Raw genomic sequence first — 12,949 nt, 5'->3', positions numbered from 1 at the left:
TATTCCTCTCCCTTCCTTTCTGTAAAAAATCAATAAAATTTCAAAAATAGCATGTACTTGATATGATGTGATAAGAATGTGATTATCCTTTTTTAAAAAAAAAAGAGAATCTTGAAAGCAGCAAGAGAAAAACAGTTCCTACAAAAGAGTTCCCATAAGACTGTCAGCTAATTTCTCAACAGAAACTCTGCAGGCCAAAAGGGCTTGGCAAGAAATATTCGAAGTGATAAAAAGCAAGAACCTACAACCAAGGTTACTTTCGCTTTAGGAACAAAAGACAGATAGAGCTTTCTAGACAAGGAAAAAGCTAAAGGCATTATCACCATCAAACCAGTATTATATGAAATGTTTATGAAATGTTTAAGAAAATTAAATAAATGATATGAAAAATAAAATGGCAAAATATATACATATTATATATAAACAATTGAATCTAAAAAACAAAACAACAGAAACAGACTCATAGATCACATAGAACATTTTGATGGTTGCCAGATGGAAGGTGGGTTGGGAGAATGGATGAAAAAGGTAAAGGGATTAAGAAGTACAAATTAGTTATTACAGAATAGGCACAGGAAATATAGTCAATATTTTAATACCTATATGATGTCAGATAGATGCAAGATTTATTGAGATGGCCGAAACCGGTTTGGCTCAGTGGATAGAGCGTCGGCCTGCGGACTGAGAGGTCCCAGGTTCGATTCCGGTAGAGGGCATGTACCTGGGTTGCAGGCATATCCCCAGTGGGAGATGTGCAGGAGGCAGCTGATCGATGATTCTCTCTCATCGATGTTTCTAACTCTCTATCTCTCTCCCTTCCTCTCTGTAAAAAATCAATAAAATATATTTAAAAAAAAAAAAAAAGATTTATTGAGATGATCATTTAGTAAGTTATATAATGTTAAATCACTTGATACTAATATGATAATGTATGTCAACTGTAATTAAAAATAAAAATAAAGAAGACTTCCCTGGCTTGTGTGGCTCAGTTAGTTGGATATCATCCTGTGTACCTATGGGGTTAACTGGTTCAATTCCCAGTCAGGGCACATGCCTAGGTTGTGGGCAGGAGGCAGCCAATCGATTTTGTGCTCTGATCTCTCTCTCTCTTTCTCTCACCTTCTCCCTCTCCCTTCTTCTTTCTCTAAAAATCAACTAAAAAAAAAAAAAAGATTACTACTTAGGAGGTCATAGCACTATTTGCAGGATAAGGAAACTAGAATTTTATGAAGTACTTAGAATGACCGAAGTCCTATGCTTGATACTTTGCATGTATAATTCTGTCTAATCCATATAATAATCCTTACACATAATTACAGAAGCATTTGTGGAACACTTTCTATGTGCCACACATGTACATTATTTAATTTTTTGAAAGTATATTTTTATTGATTTCAGAGAGGAAGGGAGAGGGAGAGATAGAAGCATCAATGATGAACGAGAATCATTGATCAGCTACTTCCTACATACCCAACACTGGGGATTGAGCCCATAACCAGGCATATGCCCTGACTAGGAATCAAACTGTGACCTTCTGGATTATAGGTCAACCACTGAGCCATGCCAACTGGGCTACATTATTTCATTTAAATTTTAATTCTCAATTAGTTCTATGTTTAGGAGTTATTCCTATTTCACTGATAAGAAAACTAAGGCTTAGATTCCCAAGGCCATATACCTAACAAGTATTGAAAATGGGATAGAGGCCCTAGCCCAGGGGTGGGCAAACTTTTTGACTCGAGGGCCACAGTGGGTTCTTAAACTGGACCGGAGGGCCGGAACAAAAGCATGGATGGAGTGTTTGTGTGAACTAATATAAATTCAAAGTAAACATCATTACATAAAAGGGTACGGTCTTTTTTTTTTCAATAGTTTTATTCATTTCAAACGGGCCGGATCCGGCCCGCGGGCCGTAGTTTGCCCACGGCTGCCCTAGCTGATCTGGCTCAGTGATAGAGCTTAGGCCTGCTTACTGAAGGGTCCTGGGTTTGATTCTGGTCAAGGGCATGTACCTCAGTTGCAGGCTCGATCCCAGTCCTGGTAAGGGCTCACGTGGGAGGCAACCAATCAATGTGTCTCTCTCACATCGATGTTTCTCTCCCTCCCTTCCACCCTTTCTAAAAATCAATGGAAAAATATCCTTGGGTGAGGATTAACACACAAAAAGAAAAGAAAATTGGATAAGGGTAAGGCAGTGGGAATAGAAGATCAATAATTTGACAGCTGGTGCGGGGGAGGGATGAGAAGCAAGAGAGGTGTAAATGATACAAAACAATACCCCCAAAGCAGCAAAAACTCCTAGTGCTCTGATTTTGGTTTCTTATTATCGTTCCCCAATAAAAGAAACAAGGACTCCTTAGAGAAATGGCTGGTTCTAGTATTGGAGTAGAAATATACAAGATGATCTTAAAGCATCCTAAAGCAGAAAATAAGGAAGAGCTAAAGAAAGAACAACAAACAAACCAAAAACCCACACTGGTGGGGTATACCAAAGGGACACAGGCCAACTAAAAGAGCGCCCAATGTTCAAAGCAGGAACATTTGAGCAATAAAATAAATAAAACATATTGTATTATGACCTGAAGTCCATAATGATAAGTAAATGATTGAATAAATATAGGGGGGAGGAGAGACAAATCTCCTGTTCAGAAGAATTCCAAATAATGTATGTAAATAATCCTTCCTTAAGGAAGGGAGCATAACCCTCCACTTTTCAAGTGTAGGTGTTAATCCCAGACAAGAAAAAGCTGAAAGAGTTCATCACCACCAAACCAGTACTACAAAAACTATTAAAGTATCAAGAAGAAAGAAAAAGGGAAGAGGAGGGAGGAGGAAGGAGAAAGGAGAAAAAAAAAAAAAACATGAATAAGAAAATATCATAAAGAGTATTGTAGGCCCTAGCCGACACTCTACCCACTGAGCCAAACTGGCCAGGGCTCATCATTGATGTTTCTATCTCTCCCTCCCTCTCCCTTCCTCTCTGAATCAATAAAAATATATACTTTTTAAAAAGAGTATTGTAGAATTGTATACGTGAAACCTGTATAATTTTTATTAACCAACTAGAGGCCCGATGCACAAAATTCATGCAAGGGTAGGCCTTCCTTCCCCCGGCTTCATGGCCCCGCCCACCTTGGCCTGGAGCTGCCCGCCGCCACACCCCCCCAATTCCGCAGAGGCCCCAGATCGATCACCCCGCAGAGGGTGGCCTGGACCTCCCTCTGCGGGGCAATCGCAGAGCCCCCCAGTTGATTGCCCCACCGGCCGATGGCCTGGGCATCCCACTGCGGGGCGATCATGGGGCAATGGCGGGTCCCCCTGACCAATCGCATCGCACCCGCCTTGGCTGGCCTGGCACCAGTGCGTGTCTTAATGTGGTCATCTGGATGGTCGTTCTGCTGTTTCGCCATTTGTATATTACGCTTTTATTATTATAGATATCACTCCAATAAATTAAAAGAAAAGAAAAGAGCCCTACCCGGTTTTGCTCAGTGGATAGAGCATCAACCTGCGAATTGAAGAGCCCAAGGTTCAATTCTGGTCAAGGGCACATGACCAGAATTGTATACCTGAAACCTGTATAATTTTTATTAATTTTTATTAATATTTATTGTCGGCTAGGGCCTACAATACTCTTTATGATATTTTCTTAAGGATTGAGCCTGGATGTGGGCTCAATCCCCAGTAGGGGGCATGCAGGAAGCAGTCAATCAATGATTCTCTCTCATCATTGATGTTTCTAGCTCTCTCTCCCTCTCCCTTCCTCTCTGAAATCAATAAAATATATTTTTTTAAAAAGAAAAGAGAATATTGTAAAGAAAAAATACATATTCTTGCTGACAAAGGCAAACAATAAAAGGAGTGGATCAACTAACACTAAAGCTAGTACAAAGGTTAAAACGTAAAATAGTAAGATCACGTGTAATTACAACAATAAATTAAGGGATACACACAAAAGTAAAAAATAATGACAAAAATATAAACATGGAGGGGGTAAAAATGGTAATGATTTCAGAAATACATTCTAACTTAAGTGACCAACTTAAAACAGGGTGCTATAAGCATAGCGTAGTATATATGAAGCACATGATAACCACAAGCCAAAAATCTTCAAGAGATATACAAGAAATAAAGAGAAAGGAATCCACACACAACACTACAGAAGTTGTCAACATACAAGAGAGCAAGAGAATAAGAAAGGAACAAAGAAGAACTATAAAAACAATCAGAAGACAATTAATAAAATGGCAATAACTACATACTTATCAATAATTACTTACATAAAAAGGAGAAAAGAAATAATTACTTACATAGATTCAATGCTCCAATCAAAAGAGGAATGGATAGCCCTGGCCAGTGTCCTAAGTGGTTAGAGCAATGGCTCAAGTACCAAAGGGTCATGGGTCCAATTCCCAGTCCAAGGCAGGTAACTGGGATGCAGGTTCAATTCCCAGTGATTTGGGGCGCATTTTGGAGGCAACCAATCGATGTGTCTCTCTCACTCTCTCACATCGATCTCTCTCTCTCTCTCTTTCTCCCCCCCCCCCATTCTCTCTAAAAATCAATGGAAAAAATATCCTCGGATGAGGATTAACAAAACAAACAAACAAACAAACAAAAAGGAATGAATAAAGTAGATGTGGTACACATATACAACGAAATATTACTTGGCCATAAAAAAGAATGAAATTTTACCATTTGTGACAACATGGATGGACCTAGAGCCGTGGTTGGCAAACTGCAGCTCACAAGCCACATGCGGCTCTTTGGCCCCTTGGGTGTGGCTCTTCCACAAAATACCACGTGCGGGCACGCACATACAGTGCGATTGAAACTTCGTGGCCCATGCGCAGAAATCGGTATTTTGTGGAAGAGCCATACTCAAGGGGCCGAAGAGCCGCATGTGGCTCAGGAGCCGCAGTTTGCCGACCACTGAAGAGGGTATTATTCTAAGTGAAATAAACCAGACAGAGAAAGACAAATACCATGATTTCACTTATATGTGGAATCTAAAATACAAAATGAACAACAAAACAGAAACAAATTCATAGATACAAAGAACAAACTAATGGTTGCCAAATGAGAGGGAAGTTGAGGGGGTTGAGTAAAAAAGGTGAAGGGATTAGGAAGAACAAATTGACAGTTAAACAATAGTCATGGGAAGTAAAGTACAGCTTAGGAAATATAATCAATAAAATTGTAATTGTATATGGTGTCAGGTAGGTACAAGAATTATTGTGGGGTCACAGTGTAAGTTATAAAAATGTCTAGCCACTATGCTCTACACCTGAAACTAATATAATATTGAATGTCAACTGTCATTGAAAAATTTTTTAAAAAGTATGAACAGTGACTTTCTTCTAATGAATACAGTATGAAAAGGACAGGGAAAAAGAGTCACTTTTACAGTGGAAATACCTTACAAACAACCTTAGCCAGGTGGTCACGGTCAATATCAACAGTAAAAAATCATTGTGATACTATTTACCCTTGACATGATATGATGAAAATGTCACTTTACCTCAGTGGTTAATCCCCCCCAAAACACATAACTCCAGTCTAATCATGAGGAAAACATCAGACAAATTGCAATACAGGGGTATCCTACAAAATACCTGACCAGTACTCCTAAAAATGTCAAAGTCATCAAAAACAAGCAAAGTCTGAGAAATTGTTACAGCCAATAGGAGCTTAAGGAGACATGAGAACTAAATGTTATATGGTGTCCTGGATGGAATCCTGGAACAGAAAAAAGAAATTAGGTAAAAAGTAAGAAAATCGCCGGGACCGGTTTGGCTCAGTGGATAGAGTGTCGGCCTGCGGACTGAAGGGTCCCTGGTTCGATTCCGGTCAAGGGCATGTACCTTGGTTGCAGGCACATCCCCAGTGGGGAGTGTGCAGGAGGCAGCTGATCGATGTTTCTCATCGATGTTTCTAACTCTCTCTCTCTCTCCTTTCCTCTCTGTAAAAAATCAATAAAATATATTAAAAAAAAAAAAGTAAGGAAATCTGAATAATGTATAGGCTTTAATAATAATGTGTCAATATTGGTTCATTAATTGCAATAATGGTACCATATTAATGTAAGACGTTAATAGCAGAAACTGAATGTAAGGTATATATAGAAATTGTCTATATCATCTTCTCAAATTTTCTATAAATCTAGGCCCTGGTCAGGTAGCTCAGTTGGTTGGAGCATTGGCCCAATGCACCAGGGTTGTAGGTTTGATCCCTGGCCAGGGCACATGCATGGAGCAGCCACTGAGTGCATGTATAAGCAGAACAAGTCAATGTTTTTCTCTCTCTCTGAAATCAATAAGTAAAAATTTTAGAAAATTGTTTTCTCTAAATCTAAAAATATTCTAAAAAATAAAGTCTATTTAAAATTTTAAGAAGAAAATAAAATTTTAAGGAGAGAAAGAGGGAGAGAATGCAAAAAAAGTTCATCTTTGGTTGGCTAATACAATGGTGCCTTTAACAGAAATAAGGAAAAAGAACTGATATTGATTTTGGTCAGATTGTATTTGAAGTATGACAGTATATCCATGAATGAAAGCTATTTACCAAACAATTATAAAAGGAAATTGGCAACTCAGGAGAGAGGTTGGTGCTAAAAGTAAAAAGTAAAAACTGTAAAGAGTTAAGGAAACTCTTAAGCAGTGAGGAAATGGAAATAGTATGTATAGAACTGACATTCAAGAAATCAAACTGTGGACAGGAAAGAAACAGAAATGATAGGCCTTGATTTTTCAATGAAATAGAAAGTGAGGTCATCTGCCACAAGAGGGAGAATTAAAAGGAAAGGTTATAGCCCTCACCAGTTTGACTCAGTGGATAGAGCGTTGGCCTGCGGACTGAAGGGTCCGGGTTTGATTCTAGTCAAGGGCACATGCCTGGGTTTCGGGCTTGATCCCCAGTGGGGGGCATGCAGGAGGCATCGATCAATGATTCTCTGTCATCATTGATGTTTCTCTCTCTCTCCCTTTCCCTTTCTCTCTGAAATCAATAAAAAAATTATTTAAATTTTTAAAATAAATAAATAAATGGAAGGTTACAGAGAGCCAGAAAAGGTTGGGGAAATGGCCATGGTAGACTGTAAGCAAACCAAGAAAGAAGAATTCGAGAGAAACTGTGATCTTGGCAGAAGTTAACATTAGGTTATATTATACTGGATCTGCTAGCTTCTGTGCTTTTTCTCTAGCTATATGCTGTGACCTGGAAGCAGAAGCCAAGAAAACAGTTGATGAGTATGACTCAAAATAACATAAGTACTTGCTTAGTATAGATCAAAACAAATGAAGAAAGCAATGAGGATAATACCAAAGTCCTGGTCACAGAGGTCTAGCAAGGGCAGCATCAATGATAGTCATGAAGATAGTGATAAGACTCAATGAAATTGGAAAGGTCAAGAACCAGAGAACCTAAGGAAGGCAAAATGCTGCTTCTGTGGGTGTGACGTAGTGAAAAAAGTGACTAGTAAGGAGGCAAAAATAAGTGATGGAGAGCACATGAAGGGGAAGCAGTATCATAGGTAAGGTCCAAGTTGTAGTGACTCTGATGTGTAGCTGGTTTGAAAATACAAAGGAAAGTCAATGGTCTCATGCTGAGGAACTATAAGATCAAAGTATCCAAAGGTGCTGGAGATACTGAGGATGAGAGCAAGAAACAGTGGAGAGAAAAAGAATGATGGCCCTGAAGTTTTAGAGAAAAAGCTATAATTGCATGGCAATACCTTCCATTGTTGGGGTCCAGCCCCAGCAGGTCCAGGGGTTCCCAAAGGTGTGGACGGAGTCAGTGAAGAAGGAATGACACAGAGACAGCATTCAGTTGATCAGCAGCCTAGCCAGGTTCTCTAGTCAGGGTCTCCAGCCAGGTTCTGTTCTTTATTCTCCTATTACATCTGTATTTATACCAGTTGATTTTAATCCTATCCATTCTATTCCAAAGGTTAGGGCGTTTGTTATCTCCATTCCAAGGTCACTACTCTATTGTTCTGTTAAACTACAAGGAAGTAACTGAAGGAGATTATCCTAAGTAAAGATTATGTAGCTTAAGCATGATTGTTCGTAGTTAAAGTGATTAATTACCTGCCTGGCACTTAGTTAAGGGGTTTTATTCCCTTCCTTAATCCTGTTAGTCCTGTTAATCCCTAACTCCAGGGAAAAATCCTCACCTGGGGAAACAACCTTTCTCGGGGAGGTGGCCCTGTTTAAAACACATGGCGCTAAGAGGGGGAGCAAACATATGCCATATACGCCAGGTCCCTTGAAACATAAGCTGTGCAGATGTTTCTTCCCTGCAGTGACTGTGTCAAGCAGCAAGGGTGGACCGGCTTCCGGTATTCCATGAGTATTAGTGTGACAGTGGTAGATCAATGATCTGGAAGTAGTAAGAGAAAGCAAAAAAGTAATGTGATTCCTTCTCCTCTTCCACATGGTCACAGAGTTCAGAAAATAATCCTTGGTAGGAAGGTAGGGTGAGATGTAATATCTGGATTTTCATTAAATCAGTTTAAGAAAACAGGTAAGCCCTGGCAGGTGTGGCTCAGTTGGTTGAGCATCCTCCCACGCACCAAGAGGTCACTAGTTTGATTCCGGGTCAGGGCACATGCCCAGGTTGTGGGCTCAATCCCAGTCAGGGTGGATGAGGAAGGCAGCCGATTGATGTTTCTCTCTCACATCAATGTTTCTCTCTCTCCCCCCCCCCAAGTCAATAAAAAAAGTAACAACAATAACAAAAAACAGTAAGAATAAAGAAGTGTACTGGAAATTGGAAGTTGAGTAATATTTTCAAAGCACACATTAAAAGAAGCTAGTTGAAGAAGGACCTACTGAGTAGAGAGCAGGAAAGGTTGTACCCACCACTTCACAATGTGAGGTTGGGGAGAGGTAGCAGAGACCAGGGTTGTCATTAGATATCATAGGAGAGGTGGGTTGGGATATAGAGGACATGAAAAGTAGCAAAGCAAGAAGCATACACGGCACATTTTAAAACAGACCGTACGTACCACAGCACAGGCACAGCATCCCTTCTACAGAAGGCTCTACATACACACTGAAGGCTTCACAAAAGAGAAAACAGTAACACCTTGCCTTGCGCAGCATGTTATAAATTGCTTTCACATATACTATCTTATTTGATTGTCAATGACCAGATATTCCTATGCACATTTTTCTAAAGATGAGGAAATTAGGATGGGACAAAACCACAATGAAAATCTTGATTTTCAGGTTTCAACACATAAAGCTCACATATGCAGCAGACACTTCAGCATTTCAATCAGCAAGACTGGGAATTCTCCAGCCAGAAGGAATAACTGGGTTCTAACAACTTGTCAGAGGGCTTGAGAGACCACTAGACGCGTTCCTGGTTTGCCTCTTCCACCTTAGATCCCTCACCTCCTATCACTATCAACAGAGAAGGCAGAGGAGGGAGGGGCCATCGAGGAGAAAACTCGGGCTGAAAGTTCTATTAGGATCTTCATCCCTTCACGCCTCTGGACCAACAATAAAGATGAGGGAGAAAGTGGGAAAAGCGCTATAGAGCAATGAGAAGATCTACAGACACAGCTTCCAGAAAAAGAATTTAAATGTGGTTGGGGTAGGGCAGAAAGCAGGTACAGCTAAAAGATGGGGGAGGGGAAGAAAGGGAAGGTAGGAATTGGAGGGAACTAAGTGTTGGAACCCCCAAGGCTGGAGAACCCAAAAGAGAGATGCTGGAGCTTCGACTGCTAGAGAAAACCTTAAAGGCCCGTGAGGGCCCTGGAGTAGGGGCCAGCATTGAAGGACCCCAAGGTTTGGGTGACCGGAAGCAGAGACCCCTAAACTCGAGACCAGAAGGGGGCGCAGGTGGCACCCCGTAGGAATGAATGGGGAAGGCGGTCCGAAGGGCGGGGCAAAGGAGGGGCCCCGGGATGGGCGGGGCACAGACCCTTTTCCAAGTCCGAACCCCTACCCCGAGAGCCCGGAGAGAAACGGCTCCGCGCCTCCCGCACTCACCGCCGGTCTCGTCAGTTACATAGGGAGTCGCCATCTTGAGAGCGCAAACCACTTCCGGCGTGAGCGGGCTGGGGTCCCGCCCCCTCCCCACCGGAAGTGGAGTCCCGATCGTAGCCTGCCACCATTTTAGTCTTAAAGGGAGCGTACACAATTTCATGGACGAAGATGGAGGAGGAGGGAGTAGAAGCTGAAGACGTTAGTAAAATGAAAACAATGGGCTCTTTTACTGTCACTGATACCATTATCGAGCGCCTGCTGCGTGGAAAGCAGTCCGCTGGGCGCCGAAAAAATGCTGAGGCACAGCCCTCCCCTCACAGGCACTCTTAGTCCGTACAGGACCTGCGAGGGAAAAGGGGGCAAGGCCCACCTGCACCCGAACAGGGGGAGGGCTGATAAATGAGGAAAAGAATATTCAGGCCCTGGTCTGCGCCCAAGTCCCAGAACAGCTTGGGGACATGGAGCCGGTTGGGCACACTCCGGGAATGCACCGGGGCGGGCGCACTAGTGTTGCTGGGGGCGAATGGAAGACCCCTAATCCTCAGAAGATGGGCAGTCGAAATCGCGCGCCGATTGCTCTCGGCCGCCCGGCTCAACCCGCCGGACAGAGACCCGCCAGGCGAGGAGAGGCGGAGGGCGCTGCGGCCGGTCCTCGGTCGCGGCGACCTCAGGCAGCCCGGGCTCGGCCCGGCCTGCGGCGGCCCCGCGGATCCGGGCGGCGAAGTGACGGATTTGCTCTGACCTTCGACCCCGGCCGCCGGCTCGGGCGGGGCCCGGGGTCAGAGGGCGGGGTGCAGCCACGGGGCGGGGTCCGGGGTCAGAGGGCGGGGTGCAGCTACGGGGCGGGGCCCGGGGTCAGAGGGCGGGGTGCAGCCACGGGGCGGGGCCCGCTCGTATTCGAATGAACCTCCTCCCGGTCTCTGGGCGACGGGGATGGCCAGCGGGCCACTCGCCAGGAGTGCGGGCCCGAGCGGCCACACCTTCTGCAGCCCCGCCCTGCCCCGCCCTGCCTAGTCTCTGTGGGACCCCAAGGTTCCCCCTCCCCGGTTCTTTCCAGCAGCTCTGCTCCTTCAGGGCGAAATCCTGCTAAACTCGTTTCCCCTGCAGCCTGGGAGGGGCCGGCGGGTTCCTCTCCTCCGGTGTCACTGTCGCCCTCCCCCAACCCCGTGCTGTGTTTTCCTTCTCAACCCTGTTGTGCCTTTTCCCAAATCCCTACAGGGGCTCACGTTCATTCCCACAGCAGCGCTGAAACCAGGGAGGGAGGAGGCGATGTTATTGACCACCTCCATCACCAAGTTCCCTGCCCCACTTAAAACACACACACACACACACACACACACACACACACACACAAATGAGAGCAATGGCTAACTAGGAACGACTGAAGGCTTCGAAATGAAGCTTCAAACGTTTTGGGGTAACAGCTTGCCTGCCTGCCCTCCACCTCTCTGACTCTCAGCAGAAGCCCAACTCGGAAGGTCTCAAAAAGACTAGAAAAACGTGTTTGCGTCCCATGCACAGTTCCTGCGAGTGTTGTCACACGGCCATTGTCAACTCTGCTCTTTCACTACCTGTGCTGCAGGTGCCCGACCTGGCGTCCTGTCCTTAGTCTTGTTACTACTTGGAGGAGAGAGTGTGGAGGCCCCTGAAAACTAGGGGGTGCATGGCCTCGGCTGCACCACCTGAGGAGTGCAGGTGCTCGCCTCCAGCTGCTCTGTGGAAGGTTCTGCAAGAGGGAATCCTGGATGGCCCCCGTTGACTACCCAGCCCTGGGCCCCCCGGTGCCCCCGACATCCTGCCTCAGCTCTGAGGTTGACAGGAAGTGAAACTTAGTGTCTGCCTGGCAGACCTGCCTGGGCCCCGGCCCGCCCGGATGTGGCCCCCCACCCTGAGGAGGAAGAGGGGAAAGAAGAGGCTGAAGAGAACAAGGCTGTTTTTTCCTTTCCCTTTGTTCACTGCGGTTTCTTTCTTTCTGACTTTTATGATGTGGTTGATTAAAGAAATGAGCACCTGGAACTGCAGTCATCAGACGCTTCCTCCTGAGATGTTACTTGGCCTTTCTGCATCATACCCCCACCAGTAACCGACTTGGGGCGTGACACCGTTCCCAGAGAAGACACACAGGCGCCCAGGCTGATGCCACCTCATTCCTCACTAGAGAAATCGCCTCCTGCTTCACGCGGACGTCTCAAATAATGTCGTCAAAGGGGACTCTCTAACCTCATGTAGGGACAGAACTGATGAGGAGGAGGGAATGAGGAACTCAGGTCATACAGAGGGTGTATCACTGGGAGTGTTATTTGCAAGGAAAGCTGAGTGCTTTAAGGAGTAGTATCATTCCAGTATTTCTACTTTTTAAAAAATGTGTTTTTATTGATTTCAGAAAAGAAGGGAGAGGGAGAGATAGAAACGTCAATGCTGAGAGAGAATCATTGATTGGTTGATCAGCTGCCTCCTGCACACCCCTTACTGGGGATCGAGCCTGAAACCCGGGCATGTGCCCTTGATGGGAATCAAACCCAGGACCCCTCAGTCCGCAGGCCGATGCTGTATCCTCTGAGCCAAACCAGCTAGGGGCATTCCAGTATTTCTAGATGAGGGGTTCAAGGACAGAAAACTGATTGGAAGAGGCTCTAGGGGACTTGTTCTCAACTGATACCGTATGCTTGTTTAGGGTGGGTTCGAGGGGCAGGCACTTGACACATACACACACTCGCACACACCAGGCCACTCTATGGTGTACCCCTAAACTAGGCTCTGTATTTGGCTGTCTTGCAGAACTAAGTACAAGCCCTGGTGCAAAATAGGCCTTTATAAAAATTTTTTTTTTTAATTGATTTTTTACAGAGAGGAAGGGAAAAGGAGAGGAATAGAGAGTTAGAAACATCCATGAGAGAGAAACATCAATCAGCTGCCTCCTGCACACTCCCTATGGGGGATGTACCTGCAACCAA

The 12,949-nt window shown here is 44.4% G+C and overlaps 1 protein-coding gene across 3 annotated transcripts in view; it reads right to left on the bottom strand.

Annotated features, from left to right (window-relative positions):
- The window catches only part of PYM1 (PYM homolog 1, exon junction complex associated factor), a 28,711-nt gene extending 17,972 nt beyond the window's left edge, over positions 1-10,739 (bottom strand). The window contains exon 1 of one of the 3 annotated variants that reach the window (XM_036300729.1): positions 9,999-10,739. In XM_036300729.1, coding sequence (XP_036156622.1) covers positions 9,999-10,155 — 157 coding nt within the window. In that variant the 5' untranslated portion in view covers positions 10,156-10,739. Of the gene's footprint in view, positions 1-4,310; positions 4,451-7,732; positions 7,771-9,998 lie in introns of those variants that run through there. The other 2 variants (XM_036300732.1, XM_036300730.1) reach the window with 2 other exon arrangements.
- Positions 10,740-12,949: the final 2,210 nt, after the last annotated feature.

The sequence above is a fragment of the Myotis myotis genome, unplaced genomic scaffold (genome assembly GCF_014108235.1).
Source record: "Myotis myotis isolate mMyoMyo1 unplaced genomic scaffold, mMyoMyo1.p scaffold_m19_p_3, whole genome shotgun sequence".
Lineage (NCBI taxonomy): Eukaryota > Metazoa > Chordata > Mammalia > Chiroptera > Vespertilionidae > Myotis > Myotis myotis.
The sequence above is the reverse complement of the archived record's forward strand: the minus strand, read 5'-3'. Positions and strand labels throughout refer to the sequence as shown.